The sequence below is a fragment of the Emydura macquarii genome, unplaced genomic scaffold, assembly GCF_026122565.2.
Source record: "Emydura macquarii macquarii isolate MOO-44397 ecotype Brisbane River unplaced genomic scaffold, CSIRO-AGI_Emac_v2 contig_3603, whole genome shotgun sequence".
Classification (NCBI taxonomy): domain Eukaryota; kingdom Metazoa; phylum Chordata; order Testudines; family Chelidae; genus Emydura; species Emydura macquarii.
In genome coordinates, this window is record NW_027133740.1 from 3,642,550 (window position 1) to 3,659,338 (window position 16,789).

Genomic DNA, 16,789 nt, shown 5'->3' on the forward strand with positions numbered 1-16,789 from the left:
ACTAAACGCTAAGCCAATGTCATCTTGAATGTGTAGCATGCATTGTCTTGTATATCCAAAGTTTTATTTTCAAGTTACTTGACATTATTACTATTATACAGCCATAAACACACATGGTACTTTACAGAACACACAGCTCCTGCTCCAAAGAGCTTACAAATTAAAACAGGTAAGGCAATACAAGGGACAACAGTATGGTGGTATGGAGATATCAATAGTGATAAGACAAATTTAGGAAGATTTTATGAAAAATGTTTTAAAGATGGATTAGAAAGAGCAGCAAGGGGGTACTTGGCAGTCAAGAAGTGGGTGGTTCTTAGAGTTTTAGTAGGGAGCAGTGTGAAAAAGCACAAAAGGAGAAAAAGGAGAGAGAGTAGCATCATTGGATTGACACGGAAATGGAATTGGATACCAATACACCTTTCTCAAGCTCAAATTACTATGATCTCACTCCTGAGTATTATAGGGACGAGCAAGCTAGTTCAATAAGAAATAAACACCCACCTAACTCATCACCCTAACCTTGAAAAACAAACCCTGAATATTTTTTGACATTCAAAATGTATCATATCTTTGTTGTGCCTTTCAAAACTATTAGAACTTATACCTCTCTGCTCTTTCTAGTTTCAGCTAAAGATAGAAGAAATAGTACTGAGATGGTTATATTTGAGCCTTAAAGAAACCAGAAATCATCTAAAAAATTAAGTAGTATCTGTTCTTTCAAGATTTACAGTCCTCAACCAAGAAGATACAAATATGTTTCAGATAGACATCCTATATCTGCACTGGACTAGTGATTAATGAGCAGATTTGTGTCTATCTGTGATAATTAAAGGACCCCACTACTAATCTGTCATATAGATGGGAGAAAATACAGTATTGTGAAAGCATAACTCTCACCTGGTTCATACTACTACTTTCACGTTGAAGAAAGAGAAATGAGGATATTCAGGAGAGTGCTGTGTAATTTTAAGGTACCACAGTCATGGGCACAAAGTAAGAACCTAGATAGACAGGTCTCAGCTACTGTGGAGATGTGAATATTTTAGAAATCACTAATTGCCCTCACTATAGTCACTAACGACCTCTTCCTTGCCAATCCTAAGGACTATACTCATTCTCTTCAGTCTTTGCTACCTTTAATACTGTTGACCACCTAGCTCTCAAAACTATCTTAATCTTACATGGATTTACAAGCCTCTCCTTCCTTCTCCTGTCACATGCAGGCCTTTTTCAAATCTTGTCACATCTCTTCCTATAATATTACCAAAATCTGTTTGTCACAACTGCTAAACCCGTTGTTTCATAGAGTAACATTAATCATATTACCTTAATTTTTTGTGAGTTTTGTCGCCTTTTCCCTTTCCCATTCCTCTTTCTCACCATAATTTAAAACAGTAAGTTTGTCAAGGAAGGGACTGTGTCTTTATTTCTGCGTAAACTTATTCCTTTCACACTTCTGATCATGTAAGTTACAACAGTAATGATGATGGTGGTGATGATAGAGCCAATGTTGTACAGTTAAGCAACTAAATCCAATTTTAGGCACCTAATTAAATGAACTGACTGTCAGTGGTACTGAGCACCTACAAGCTTCTCTCAGCCCCTCTGAAAATCAGGCCATTTAGGGCTAGATCATTCCTAGGACTGACATGGCTGCACAAAGAAACTGGGAGGTGGGGAGTGGGGAAGCAGAGGCTTCCAATCCACTCTGAGGTCACAACAGGTCTACAGGCCAAGCTGGGGGTGCATATCTGCTGCCTCACATAAAGGGGTATCACAAATTACTCCTCCTCCAGAGGAGGAAAGGATGCATTGTGGCTCTGAGGGGAGATATTGAGCCTCAGGGACATCTGATCAGGGTGGAATGATTTAAATCAAGGCAATTTAAATCAATTTTAGCCAACTTTTCCATTTGTACTTCAGTTATTTTCTAAAGAGAGGTGCGTTCTCATTGGTTTATATAACCATTAAACATGTTGATTACAACTAAATAGAGCCTTTACATTAGATTTGGTACATTATAATTATATACATTTATTTAAGCAGTTATATAGCTTAATATTTTCAGATTCTTATTAGTTGTACATGTTTAGAATGCTAGAAAATGGTGAATGATATATTACCTATTTACTAGATAATTAACTTTTGCCCATGATTTGTGTCAAGCTGTTTAGAATGTTATTACAATTGTAACTGGAATTTAATTAAACACACACAACAGCGCATAAAATTAATTTTATTAAACAAAACAAGCTCTTAATACAATACATGACCTACTGCCATATTCATAAAGCTTGACCTCAAAAGTTAGATTTTTTTTTCCATTCTTCATAAAAAAGCAGCCTTGAGTTCAGTTTTTGATAGAGGCTCATGGATTCAGCATATTTACTTTTCAATTAAATGTTCTAAGCGATAAGTAGTTTAGAACTTAACATGTTTTGTATTATATTCAGATTTCATTTGAGTTTTATTATTTAGAAGAAAAATTTTAAATAAAAATCAAAAATACCTGATATAAATAAAAACAAATTCTTTTAGTTTTCAAAAGAAATAATCAATTTCTATCCATCCTGGACATGATGGCCTCCCCCCCCCCAGGGGTGTTACTGTATCACCCTTTTCCCTCTTAGTCAGGGATGTGTCTTAAAGGCACAATTTAGTCCTTATTGGATGCCATATTTAGGCACATACAAAGTCTGAACACTGTGTGCTTGTTTTAAAAAAGGTAAAGTGCACATAAATCTAGGCATCCAAGTTTGAAAGTTTTGGCCAATAATGGTAACAGGAAGAGTCTGCAATATGTAGACGATACACAGCCCCACTTATTCACAACAAATGACCATACCACTACCACCAGGGCGGCTCCATGCTTGGAGATAGCTCATGGATGAAGAACAGTTGGCAGAAGCTAAACACGAGCAAGACCAAGATCATGCTGGTGGGCAGGGGAAAGCATTTTGAAGAGTCTGCAGTCCATACTGACCAACATTTCAAATTAATTTCAGGGAAATTTGTTGAGGCAGCCAGGCCAAATATGACTGAGTGACACTGAGACCTGGCTCTTGGGATGGCATGCCACTCAGGCCAGAACAAAAAGGATGTACAAATAAAACAATCTAAATAGTATGGAAAAGCATTTAGACCCTGTCTTCTAAGATTACACCATATACTCATGGCCCCATGAATTGTGAAGTAAACTGGAGCTAAACTACCATTTTTAGGTTTCACAGCCAACAGTCCTTTGCCTTGAATGAGTTTACATCTAAGAGCTATTTGTTCAGGAAGAAAACAGTGAACTGGTTTTCATTCACATTTTTAAGGTTTTCTACTTAATCATCAGGGCTAAAAATATATTTAAATAAGATAGCTCAATTTGAAGCAAGGGATAGATTTGATGGTAAATTTCAAGGCCACCAAATCACAGAATATATGGGGTTCAGCTTATATCAAGACCCTATATCTCTAACTGCTAAAGTTAATTTGTGACAGTTGGTAGAACACAAAACTTAGAGATCAACATTGCCAAAGAAAATACAGAGTTACAAGCATATTACAGACTATAAAGATTTTTTGAAGACAAAGCCTATATACAACAGACAAGAAATTATGGGAGGGAAGGGAGGAAAAGAAAATTTAAAAGAAATAGTGCCACTGATGGAGAATCTATCCCTATTAAATTTTTTGCAAAATTAACCCAACATTCAGACATCCAGATAAGTTGTTTATATAAGCCGGGAAAAAAGTCCAGAACTGTTTGCACAGTCAGACACAATTTTACCCTTAAAAGGTTTTGGTTGATCAGTGAAGCATCAATATGTTTTACTGCAACTTTTTGGCCACTTTTTGTCTTGTATTTATCAAAAATGAATTTGGCTTCATGTATTCTGATATAAAATATATTTTCCCCCACAAATGAAGCACTTCAAAATGTGCAAATATTTTAAAGTTTTAGTAACTAATCCTGGAAAGGAAATTCCCCTTACCAGCCCCGCATGGCTGTAGTTAAACCCTAGTTCTCGAGATATAGTCCAATTGGCATGTTCTTCAATCACTGTCATGTCTGGAAACTTTACAGGGCTGCTAAACCAATCAAATTCCAGCTCTAAACATGGAGTTTCCTGAGAAAAAAAGAATGTTCATGATTGTTCTGTTAAGCAATTTATTAAAAATTAGAAAAACACTATAATCTTAACAAGTAGATGCGTGTTACTAAGGCTGACATTGGCATATAAACATCAATTTACCTTATTAGGATTTGACCCAGTAACGCCAATGGGATTTAGCAGATCTTCCAGCCCATGAGGAACAGGCCACAGATTCAAAGCCATTTTCCCAGATACAAGAGTGTCTGTATAATCAAACATGTTTATATTTCCCCAAGCCAACGGGCAGTGTTCCTTAAAACATCAAATGATTATTATTAAATGAAACTAAAAGTGATCACGTTACAGTACAATATCAGATTTCAAAGAATAAAGGAAGGAGGAAAAAGATTTTTGAAAAGCTGAAATATGGAATCATACAATCAAAGTAGATAAAAACACTATCTGCATTATAGTGCATTGACACTATAGGACATCAGAAATATTATAATTTATCAAAATGAAAGCCAATGTAGTTAACAGCCACTATTTTTCCTACATATTAGATTTGCTTGTTTGTTAAATCTTGATTACTAAATTTTCTAAACCAGAAAATAATACATGCCAATGAAAGGCATGTGCATGATGAATCAGCTATCTTGTTTGGATATCAGGTATCAGTTGGATTAAGGAAAACAGCACATAGTAGAACTTCGCTCTTATGAATAAATAACATAATACTGTAATTAATTAATTTTTAATTTAGAAAAAAGAGCAAAGCAAAGAATTAAAAAAGCACAAATTACATTGCAAGTTGTACTCTGTTCATTTTGACAAATCTACTTTTAATTATTTATTAATATACTTAATTTATAAAATATACCACAGAACATATTACAAGATTTGTCATGAGACATCATTATAGCATTCTGTCTATGCTATTAAACCCTTACTGTCAAGTGAAGATAGACATGTGTGAAAGTATGTATTATCAAATATGCAGATGAGCAAATTATGAAAGTTGTAGCATATTTTCCCTGTGAGACATCAAACCTTTTTTTCCTCTTCTTTTATTCACCGTTACTATGCTACCTGACATCTGTCCTGTCAGCTGCTGTGACAATCATTTTAAAGAACACAATCTAAACCGTTACAGCTGCCTGCTAGGATTTTTTACTCAAGTAAGTCTTTTAAAAATTTTCAACTGCACAAAACTGCAAAGTCTTATACACTTGCAAACTAACAAATAAAAAAAAATGGATGGTACATCAGACCCCCACCCCTCCCAAGGTTTTTGAGCCTGAATGCTTAAAAAGTTAGGATCCAAAACCCACATGTGGGCAACTCAGTAAAAACTTACTGATTTTTTAAAAAGTGCTTAGCATCCCCAACTCCCAAGTAAGTCAAAAAGTGATGCAAGTGCTCAGAAATTTGAACACACCCACACTCCTGTACACTTATTGTACTTTTTAAGGTGCCTAAGAATCGATTGAGGAACCTAACTTTAGGCACCCACACTTGAAAATTTTGGCCTAACCTTTTCTGTTCAAAGACCACAATTGCTGCATTGATAATATATAAAAATATAAAAATATTTCAGGTCACAAAAAAAATTTGTAGTCAACAATCATTAAAGTTAAGATATAGAAACTTTTTAGGTGATATTGTAATCAAATAAAAATTCAAGAAAAATAATAGATTTTGGTGAGATCAACTTCTATTGAAGTGTTGACCAACTGTTCTTCCCAAACTTGGCTGCCTGGAGTTTTACCTTACAATATATTAGAACTATTAAAATTATTAAATATTTTACCTCCTTAGCCCCCTTTCTTCCTTTAACAGAGCAGATGGAAAGGCAAAGCCGAGCAGCACGTGGGAGATCAGGAATGTACATGTCATATGACAGCCATTCATTCCATCTGTGGTATTTTAAAAGTAAAATTAAAACCAGGTTAAAACATACAAAACTCAGTACACTTGTTAGTTAATAAATAGGCACAAAATGATACAGAAATCAGAATTTGTTACTCCAAGGGCATTAAAAATATATTTCTATTCTGGAAAAGCAACTACGTCATAATGGCACTTTCTGACTCAACGGATCAGCTACCTGCATGTTTTCAGTCATATCTACTGGTTTGAGTCACCAAAGTAAATCCTTACCACTTTTTACTCTGGTTAGCCCTGCAGAACCAACATCACTCAGAGAAAGAGCTGGATTTTATTCCTTCTTGGGCATCATCGACGGAATTGTTTACCAAATTCAATCAAAACTTGAGCAGACCCATTGACTGTACTTGTCAATGTAGGCCTAGTTTGAAGACATGGGTTTGCATGGTTGTTATTGAGGGTTTAATTTGGCCTGCAAAATCTTTAACTATTCATGAAGATGCATAAGTAGTAAAGAACTTGGCTGGCGACTCAGAGCCCAGTTGAGTAAGGGCTGATAAGTAGAAAAAAAATGTGTTTCTACTTGTAAGCTCAATATTAGGATCATTGGGAGACAAACACAATGCCATTTTTATAGTCATTACAATATAAAGCCACACTTCTAAGCAGTTTTGTAGGCTCAAGTCAAGCAAAAAAATCTAAGCACCTCAATACATGATAATTAATATGTAAATAGGTGCTCCCTGATGGGACAGAAAAACCCCATAAAAGTGTAGAGGAAGTACTGTCACAGACAAATGGGGAAAAAAATTAAACTTTGAGGATATAAATCCTAAGAGGAAGTAACTGAATGAAAAATTGTCATACACAACTGGTCAGTTTTACATTTAATACCAACCAGTGTCTCAGCCCTCCTCTCCCCAATGTACACTTCCTTTTCCGAGGAATGATAACTTTAAAAAAAAAAAAAAAAAAAAAACAACACACACACAGTATTTTAAGTTTCACTACAAATTTGGTATTTGTATTTACTAAATGCCAACAATTTACAACAGTAGTTTTCAACGTGTGGTCCGCAGACCCCTGGGGGTCCACAGAATATGACTAAGATTTCCAAAGGGGTCTGCATGTCCATTTGAAATGTAACGGTCTGCAAATGAAAAAAAGTTGACAATCACTCATCTATAGCAATAATTCCTGTACAACAGCATAAGAAGAAAAAGTAATTTCCTAGCTAGCTAAGGGATACTTTCCAAATAGTTTGGAGAAGAGCCAGGGGCTAAAGACAAAGAATGGAGAGACTTTTTTAGTGAATATGATAATGTTCTGGACTAACACCTACCATCATTCTTTTCCCAAAGAGACTTCCTCTCCAAACATCCATACACTATATTAACACTGAAGATAAACTGAACCACACTACTAGGAGAGAGAAATTATTTTTCAATAACCCATATATTTGGGTAGGCCTCTTAATTATATAATATACATTCATATCTTTGGAGAGCAGTAGTGTCTGCAAGCAAAATTTAAGTACCAACTAATAAACTTTTCTAAAGACATGCAAAGCCAGAGAGAATGTGAATTTGGAATTATTTTTTAAAAGACTGTGGGTATGATCCAGGCAGATAATGAGGCCCCATAACTCTCATTAGAGCCAGAGAGAGCACGTTTTCAAGTGGCAGAGAACTTTTTAAGAGATTAAGATCTTTGTTTTACATTCACTGGCATACATTTGTACCACACACATTTTGTATTTACAGCATCACCGTTTGAATTTCCATGTCTTATTTTTAGACACAAACCAGGGTAGAGCTAATCTATTTAGGTTGTCAAATCAACTGACTTCCATTCTAGCAAATTGCGCTCTGATTTTCTCCTTGCTTAGTAGCCCTTCTTTACATGGGCCACAGTGCATGTCAAGTCTACCTCTTCCTCTGCCTTTTTATTTATGCACTTTTTGCTTCACTGACAAAACTCTTCCATAACAATATCTATTCCTATATTTTTAAAGCTCTTTCTATTCCCTTTCCTGCATATTCCAGGGCCACCTTAATTCCAGACTCTAGTTGCCCTGAAACCCTAAACAGCACGTCTTCCTCCCTAGAGGGTTGTATTGGCTTGGTGGATAGTGATATCATTAACATATTTGATTAATCACAATCCAAAATGTTGATAGAGAGAAAAGGTTACCACTTAAAGTGTGGTTTTATTTGAAAAGTGATTCTATAAAACTGCATCATGAGGTTCCCTGTTTATTATGCCTCACTAACTGAAAAAAAAAAAAAATTGCCCAGATTAGAGATTATTTGTTTGCATTGTGGTATTGCCTAGGAGCCCGTCATGTACCCAGATCCTACTGTGTAATGAACAGAACAAATGGCAGAAGACAAGGGTTTGCCAAGCAACCAGCACTGCAAACACACCATGAGATCTGAAAGTCAAACTATGTTTGTCTTTTTGTCATAGTGATAGGTTTTGCAGGACAAATACTTGTGCAACCCTGCTGAAAAGAACTGTTATATGTTACAAGCACAATTTGAACTTGTAATCGGAGCTTTGCTAACAATTCACAAACTAGAACAAAATCCAGCTCAATCTCCAGTAGCTATATTGGTTCTGTATTGTAAAACAAAAAGGAAAAATGTATCAAAATTTTGGGTTACAGAAAAAAAAATCTGAATACATATAGAGAACAGACCTATTGAATAAAAAAAGGTTGCTGTTTTTACATAAAATATTACAAGCCAAAATGCCTATAACGCCTAAATCCAGCCAATTAAACAAATTTGTAAATGGAAATGAGTGATCTAGGAAAATGTAACAGGAAAACTCTAGTGATTAGTTCTAATTCCTTAGATAACTATATACATGTTAAATAAGAATGTTTTTCTTTTATAATAAACATTTTCTGTACCTTCTTTTAGAGAATAAGGCTACTTTCTCTCTCGGTGGGGTCTACTATCTTAATGATACTTTCCAACCAAGGACCCTACTTGCGGGTACAAATTGGTACTGACAGAATCTATTTCTGCCTTAGAAAGCTCTAGAAATCAGATGTCCCTGAATTGTTACAGCAGCATTATTTACCTGGGATTGGAACAAGGTACCCTTTGAGTATTCACATTGTCACATAATGGTTCTCCTCCATGGTAAATACCAGTTCTGACATAGATCTGAAAATAATGTGTTTAAGCATTAGCACCTATTATAACCCATTTGAATATAGACCCTAGTTTGAACAAACCGTTTTATTGTATAAACACTATTAGATGCTGATTAGAACCACGTGTCACACTAATTTTTAGCAGTTTGGAAAAAAGCTATATGGCATAAATGAGTTCACACTTACTTCTAGTATAAAATTTTATTTTACTATTGCTGCATCACAATTTCAAAAATTAGTCATGACTGTATTTCAAATAATAACTTTAAGAAGGAACACAATCGGAATTTATCCTTGATTACCACGGCAAGCCCTGGGGACTGAAGAACAAACTGAGTGGCCAACTTCTAAGACCACAAAAAAGCTAAGATTGTAATAGCTTATGCTAAATGCAGTTATCCCCCAGCTCTTTTTTTCTTTTTCTCTTTCTTTCTCTCTTTTAAGTAGGGATGGCAAATTTGTCCACAGCACTGTTCGAACAAAAACTTGTTCCAGTCCTTAAAGTAATGGCTCTTTAAGCATAGTATTTGTTGTTCTAAGATATATAAGAAAATCTTAATTTTGTTTTTCCTGCTTCTCCCACCGTTTATGTGAGATGAAACACCAAGACCGGATATTAAACTCAGAACCCTACTGCTTTGATTCTACAGATTGTAAGTTACACTAATATGTAAAAGGAAACATTTTAGAAGTTTTATGATGCTTCTTGTTAAATGAGTAATACCAAAATTCTCAGATTTGGGTGACTAAAATAAGCGGTCTAATTTGTCATTTAATCCCTAGCACTCACTGAAATCAATGGCAGCTGAGGATGCCAAAAACTTCAGAAAAAAAATCAGGTAATGTATTTGGGTACCTAAAGATAGATTAGGTACTTTGGGTAGCCAGGTTTGAAAGTATGGGGCTGAATTTATATATGGACTTCTCCTATGTTTGTCAAGAGAAAAAAAGGTGGCATTGGGAGCAGCGTGTGCGCACACCACTTTCAGCTTCCGGAAGACACTTTCAATGGTCTATCATGTAATTTTAGTTAGAAAATTTGCTTTGAAAATATAAGCTTTGCTAGCTGTTTGTGTGCTCTGTATGCTCCTAGGCCCTGTCCAACACTCACTTAAGTCAGTGAGAACTTCCATTGATTTAAGCTGTGAATTAGGCCCCTAATTATTGCTAGTAGCTGGTATCAACATATACTGTTGACCAGTTGATTCCCTAACTTTGTTAGACAGGTCTATTGAACTGAATGTGCCCCAGTGTTTTCATTCTGATTCTGGGCACTAATTTAACATCCATACATTCAGCATTTGACTTACCTTGTCAATGTCTCGAATGTTTACATTTACATAGGTGGCACAGAGAATTCTTATCCTGAGAGCACTGTTTATGGCCCAGAGAGATTTGGCTGAAGCTTCTCCATTCATGTATGGTGCAGCTGTAGAGATCCGCCTGGAATAAGATGGCATTGTAAAGGTATCCAGTGGCAGCTGGGTATAAAGGCTTTCCTTAGCCATCAGCATCAGGTTGGGCATTCGGCCAAGCATTATACAACTTCTTATGTACTGCAATAGTTGGAAGAAAAATGTTTTGCTGTATTTTCTTTGTAATGAATGCTTAAAAATATTAAAGGAAAGCATGTATAAAATTCAAAAGGCTAAAAAAATTACATTTAATGAGCTCTTGTAGCAGCTATCTTTATAGCATCCTTTACATTGTTTTCAGTTACATTACAACACCAATGTTTTTAAATAGCTTGTTGTACATGACCAAGTAGGCAGCATGGTATACGAAAGTAAAGGGAAAAAAAATCAATTTCTGCATCAGTAACACATTCCATCTGAATTCCATGCTTCCAGCTGGTGGTAAGGGGCTGGAGGTGTCTTATTACGATGGTGGTACAATCTCTGAAGAGAAAGCAACACCACTCAGTCAGTCTCTGCCAGCAACTCTATTGAGTAACACTGATGTCTACTCTAGAAGGAGCTGCTTGTATGCTCTTTCATCCAGTGGCTCCCTGTCAAAGTGATGGCTATTCTTAAGACAAAAAAACCACAAGGTTGGGAGAAAGAGATAAAACCAGGGACTTAAAGAAAAATTAAAAATGACTTTGCTATAATTTCTGCAGTGGAGGATACTCATCGTTATTTCAGTAACCACTAAGCAAATAGAAGTTAGAATATCTATTTCTAAATAAAAATGTTATTTCTAGTAGTAATATCTATTTCATAGTTTAACACTGGAGAACAGCTCTTTTGAGGTTATATCAACTGCATTCAAACATTACAGCTCATTTCTTACTCTCAGAAATTTAGGGTGGGATTTCCAAAACCATTCTGCATTGGCCTAACTTTACTCCCATTAAAATAAATTCCCACTGACTTCAATGGGAGCATGGTTAGGCCAAAGCCGAGTACCTCTGTTGATTTTTATTTATACTGCTATTATCTGTACACAGGAAGGTCAACTGCACAAAAATTTAAGCTACTTGGTTAATATTATGAATTTTCATTTTCTGCCTTTTGAATTAGTTTAAGAAATGAAACTTAAGTCAGTCATTAAATCTTAATATATCATTCCCTTACCTCCCTCCCAATTTTAATTTTTCTAGTGTATTTTTAAATAAATCCATTCATTTGCAATATGTAACTCACCTTATACTGACTCAGAGGATATTTTTCTAGCAGGTATTCATCACAGCCACACACTTTTAAAATATACTTGCCCTGGTACTCTAAGACACAGAGTTTTAGTTGTTCAGATGACAGCAACATACTTCGTGTTTTTTTCCTGATTGCTTCAGCAATAACTTGCTCAGGAACACAGTCATGGTTGATTTTTAAGGTATATTTCTGCTTGTCATTGTTCGGGGAGACTATTACCCATATTACCACTATTATTTGCCCTGTAATAATGTGAAATAACATCAGAGTCTATTATTGCCTATACACAGTCTTGTAATAAAACTAGTCAGATTCAGACTTGCTTGCCATAATCCTCACTGACAGAACATGCAGGCACAATTCAGAGCTGGGTGGATTCTACTTACATTGACTTCTGAAAAAGCCATTCTGGTCTCACTGTCCAAGTACATGTAGGTTCAAACTTTCATTTAACTATAAAACTATTTCTAAGAAACAAGTACTTCTTATTCAGCCAATCTTTTTCCACTGACAATATGACTATTCTGTAACTAAGGACTAAAAGACAAATGATCCTGGAAACAAACTAATTCTAAAATGTTCTGAATATTATTATAGAGACACTTCTGAACTCAGAAAGAAAGGCTAATAGCAGTTGGCAAATCAGTCACATAACCACTGAAACAGCTGCACGAATCAGTGCAATATAATTGGATAACTCAAACTGTAAAAGAGTATTCCTAGAATACAGAAAATTGAACTACGTGCTTCATCAAATGTGACATTTCTTTTGAGTTCATCTCCTACTAAGCAGGTTATCCCGACTGAAGACAAAGGGTATAACCAAATTGTAACATGATGCTTCAGTGATTAAACATACTATATCAACAATGATTTACCTGTCTGCCATCACCAACTGTACTGAAATTTTTGTTCATAAAGAAAAGCACCAATAAGTTGTTATAGCAAACATTTATTTTACCTTTATCTAATTTACTGTATATGTGCTTGGGCAATTCAGGTGAAGATTCAACGTTTGGAGGACAGACATACAATGCTCTGCTATGGGGTGCATTCACATCTCGAAGATCCACTGCTTCTTTACAAACATTAAGAATATTTCTTCTGAAGTCCTGAACTTCTGGATCCTTAACCATATCAAATTCACAGACAGGCATGCCAATAGCAAAACCTAATATATTGAAAAAATACTTAGTTAAACTGTCAGCGATTAATAAATATATTATAGTATATTTTTCATAGAAATAATATTTTTCTATTGCTGATGGAATAAATGTCCTGTATTTAAATCATTTGGGCTTTTTAAAATTGATTTAAATCAGACTGACACTTTGTAAAACCAATTAGACACTCTGTGTTAGCACATTTTAAAATTTATAATGAACTAACCTATTTGAAATTTTCCAAAACTGCTATATAAAAAGTATAAAAAATTAAGGCTCTGATCCTGTAAACATCTAAACGGGTACATAACTACTCACAGGAATAGTCCCACTAATTTCAACAGGATTACTCGTTTGCTAAAAGATAAACACATGCATATGAGATTGCAGCATAAGGGGGCTAAAATTGTGTTTAATCTTTGTCATTTCAAATCAAATCTGCTTCAGTGTTAACAATGACAATTATTTCAATACATTAAACAAAGTTACTGAAAACTTTATAAAAACAAAACAAAAATACACTCAAGCCAAATTTTTGAGGAACAGGAACCTAAAAGTTAGGCTCCTAAGCCACACAGTAAGGATGTTAATGAAAACTAGACTTGTCTTTCATTTTAAGTGTGAAACTTCTCAGCAGAAAAAACTCCAATAATCTGGAATTCTACCAACAAATAGGAAACTTATTAAAGAAACACGTAGAAAATATTTATAGCCATGTAAGAACATAAAATAGGGAGAAAAAATTAGCGACATATAAATAAAAATCTGATTTGAATTATAATTACTATTTGATATTTTAAAATCATGATTTTTTATCCACTCTGTTTATGTCTCATTTCCTCTACCTTCCCCTTCCTTCCACTCCCTCATCATACTCACAAATTCAGCCCCTACCTACTTATACTCACCCCTTCATATACTTCCAGTCCTAACAGTCAGCAAACTAAACAATCAGCATTAAAGATATGGAAACAGAGACAATGCTTTGTTGAGAAGCCAACCCCCCACCCGAACAATCTGCTAGGAAAGAGTGGCCTGCTCTACGTCTACTCCACAACTGCTTGTCATATCAGTATTTTTCCCCAGTGGCTGCATCATGTGCTCCAGAATTTAAGATTTTTTAAAATCTCTAATCAGTCTCTAATCTTTAAGAATACAAAAGTATCGACAATGAATTTAATCTTATACTGCTATCTGCAGAAAAGGACCTGGGGGTTACAGTGGATAAAAAGCTGGATATGAGTCAGTAGTGTGCCCTGGTTGTCAAGAAGGCTAATAGCATATTGGGCTGCATTAGGAGGAGCATTGCCAGCAGGTCGCGGGAAGTGATTATTCCCCTCTAGTCGGCATTGGTGAGGCCACATTTAGAGTAGTGTGTCCAGTTTTGGGCCCCCCACTACAAAAAGGATGTAGACAAGTTGGAGGGAGTACAGCTAAAGGCAACAAAAATGATTAGGGGGCTGGAGCCCAGGACTTATGAGGAGAGGCTAAGGAAACTGGGCTTGTTTAGTCTGCAAAAGAGAAGAATGAGGGGGGATTTGATAGCAGCCTTTAACTACCTGAAAGGGGGTTCCAGGGAGGATGGGGCTAGGCTGTTCTCGGTGGTGGCAGATGACAGAACAAGGAGCAACGGTCTCAAGTTGCAGGGGGAGGTCTAGGTTGGACATTAGGAAAAAGTTTTTCGCTAGGAGGGTGGTGAAGCACTGGAATGGATTACCTAAGGAGGTGGTGGAATCTCCATCTTTAGAGGTTTTTAAGCTAACGCTTGACAAAGCCCTGGCTGGGATGATATAGCTGAGGTTAGTCCTGCTTTGAGCAGGGGGTTGGACTAGATGACCTCCTGAGGTCCCTTCCAACTCATATTCTATGATCACATGCAGACTGAGCTTGGGAAAATTACCACTTATTTTTTCCGCAAACTCACTTCTGGAGAAAGAGGAGGGTTCTGGATTCCTGACAGGGTGCTGCCCACAGACCCTACCCAGTGATTCCATCTTTTGTAACCATCAGCTATATGGATCACCCACACACATTGGATGGTGGCACTCTCTCTCTCTTGGTATTGCACCCTGATCCTCCTAACTGCTGCAAGAATGGAAGTGGTCTGCACTGATCAACCCTTCCCCAGTCTCCATTTGAGGTCCTCTTGCCAAGTGTATAATTCCAATACCTACCACTGTGTTGCTTATGGCTTTTCTGGGTGGCAGCAAAGTGAAAATCGACCAGATTCTTGGTCAGAGTCACTATTACTTACATGGTTCCCCGTTACTCTGCTGCACATTGGGATAGCTTTGAGTAGCGTAAGGGCTTGTTTACACACAAAAACTGTACTGTTTTACCTATTCCGAAATACAAGGTACAACACCTAACATGGTTACAGTTTTACTGGTTGGCCCTTCGATCATTACTGTTTCAATGAAGATCTTGAATTATTTGTCTGCAATGTAATAAATCAAATACCATCAGTGTCCAATTACAGTGTGCTCTACTTTAGAGTTGGGCACAAGGATGTCATTGCTCATGCTTGGGACCATGAGGCAAAATTACCATGGAAAGCATCTGAAGGGAATCATGATGGGCTTTTCAAAAGCACCTGAATGTGTCTACACTCACAAAAGTTGCACTACTTACACTACACTGATTGAGATAAAACAGTGCAATATCCCAAGTGCAGCACAGTTCTATTGGTATGGCTTATTCCCATACAGGAAGGTGAAGAAGCTATATTGGTATAAGGTACATTTATAACTATGTCCACACTAGGGATTGTACATATATATCTATCTATTTTAGTTTAAAAAAGTCAACACCCCTAACTAAGGCCTGGTCTACAGAGAGTTTGTCAACAAAAGTCAGCTTCTGGTGATAAACTAGTGGTGGTGTACACACTACAATGCTCCCTCTGCCCACAAAACTCCCCCGCTTTGGCAACAAAATAAAACCATCTCGATCAGGCATAAAGCTTTTTGCGGCGAACTTAGAGCAAGAAAGCATCAATGTAGACGCTTTTTACCATAACTGGGCTCCAGGAACAATTCCACACTGCCCATCCTGACCGCTCTGCTCACTGTTTTGAACTCTGCTGCACTGCCCTGCATTCCAGCTACACAGACATGGGCCCCTCCCTTTTCAAAGCCCCAGTAAGTTTTGAAATTGCTCAGCATGGAGAGCTCACACTGTTAGTGCCCAGTTGAGCATTCCAGCTCCTGGCAGCAAACACAATCCTGTCTGGATTATAGGGGAGGGGAGGATCAGTCTCTTGGGTCTGTGGGAAAACTCTGAGGGAATCAACCCTTCTCTCTTATGGCAGGCATGCAGGCAGCGCGGGCTATTGCTAGGGGAGGAGAGACTCCTGATGCGCTGTGCAGAGCCAGGGAGGGAGGCAGGGGCTGATGTCAGGATTTCCTCCTCTCCCCGCTGGTGTTCAGGTCTCCACTGAGCTGGTGGGGGGAGATGGGGCACCAGCTGTCTATGCACCAGCTTCTGTCTCAGAATTGGTTACTTCTGAGCTTAAACAATCATTGTCCCCCAACACACACACAGTCTCTGCCTCTCTGTCACCCCCCCACTCCACCCACAGCCCCCCCATGGGTTTCTTGTGTTTATGTTCAGCAATGTCAGTTTGGCTGACAGGGCAGTTGAAAAGCAGCTGTCAATCTAGTAGGATGCCCATGGAACAATGGGATTCTGAAACCATCATGTGATGCTTTGCCTGCCCCATGAGACATTGCAAATCCTTCCCAAAGCACCCTACATGGAATTGCACAGTGGGATAGCTACCCACAGTGCACTGCTCCCTGTGTTGATGCAAGAGTTGGTAATGTGAATGCA

At 37.0% G+C, this 16,789-nt stretch overlaps 1 protein-coding gene across 1 annotated transcript in view; it reads right to left on the reverse strand.

Annotated features, from left to right (window-relative positions):
* PIK3CA (phosphatidylinositol-4,5-bisphosphate 3-kinase catalytic subunit alpha) overlaps positions 1-16,789 on the reverse strand; it is a 54,806-nt gene that overhangs the window by 13,472 nt on the left and 24,545 nt on the right. Inside the window, exons 3-9 of the mRNA XM_067536468.1 lie at positions 12,757-12,966; positions 11,787-12,037; positions 10,452-10,697; positions 9,066-9,151; positions 5,899-6,004; positions 4,248-4,400; positions 3,987-4,121 (exon numbers count right to left, since the gene is read on the reverse strand). Coding sequence (XP_067392569.1) covers positions 3,987-4,121; positions 4,248-4,400; positions 5,899-6,004; positions 9,066-9,151; positions 10,452-10,697; positions 11,787-12,037; positions 12,757-12,966 — 1,187 coding nt within the window. The remainder of the gene's footprint in view (positions 1-3,986; positions 4,122-4,247; positions 4,401-5,898; positions 6,005-9,065; positions 9,152-10,451; positions 10,698-11,786; positions 12,038-12,756; positions 12,967-16,789) is intronic.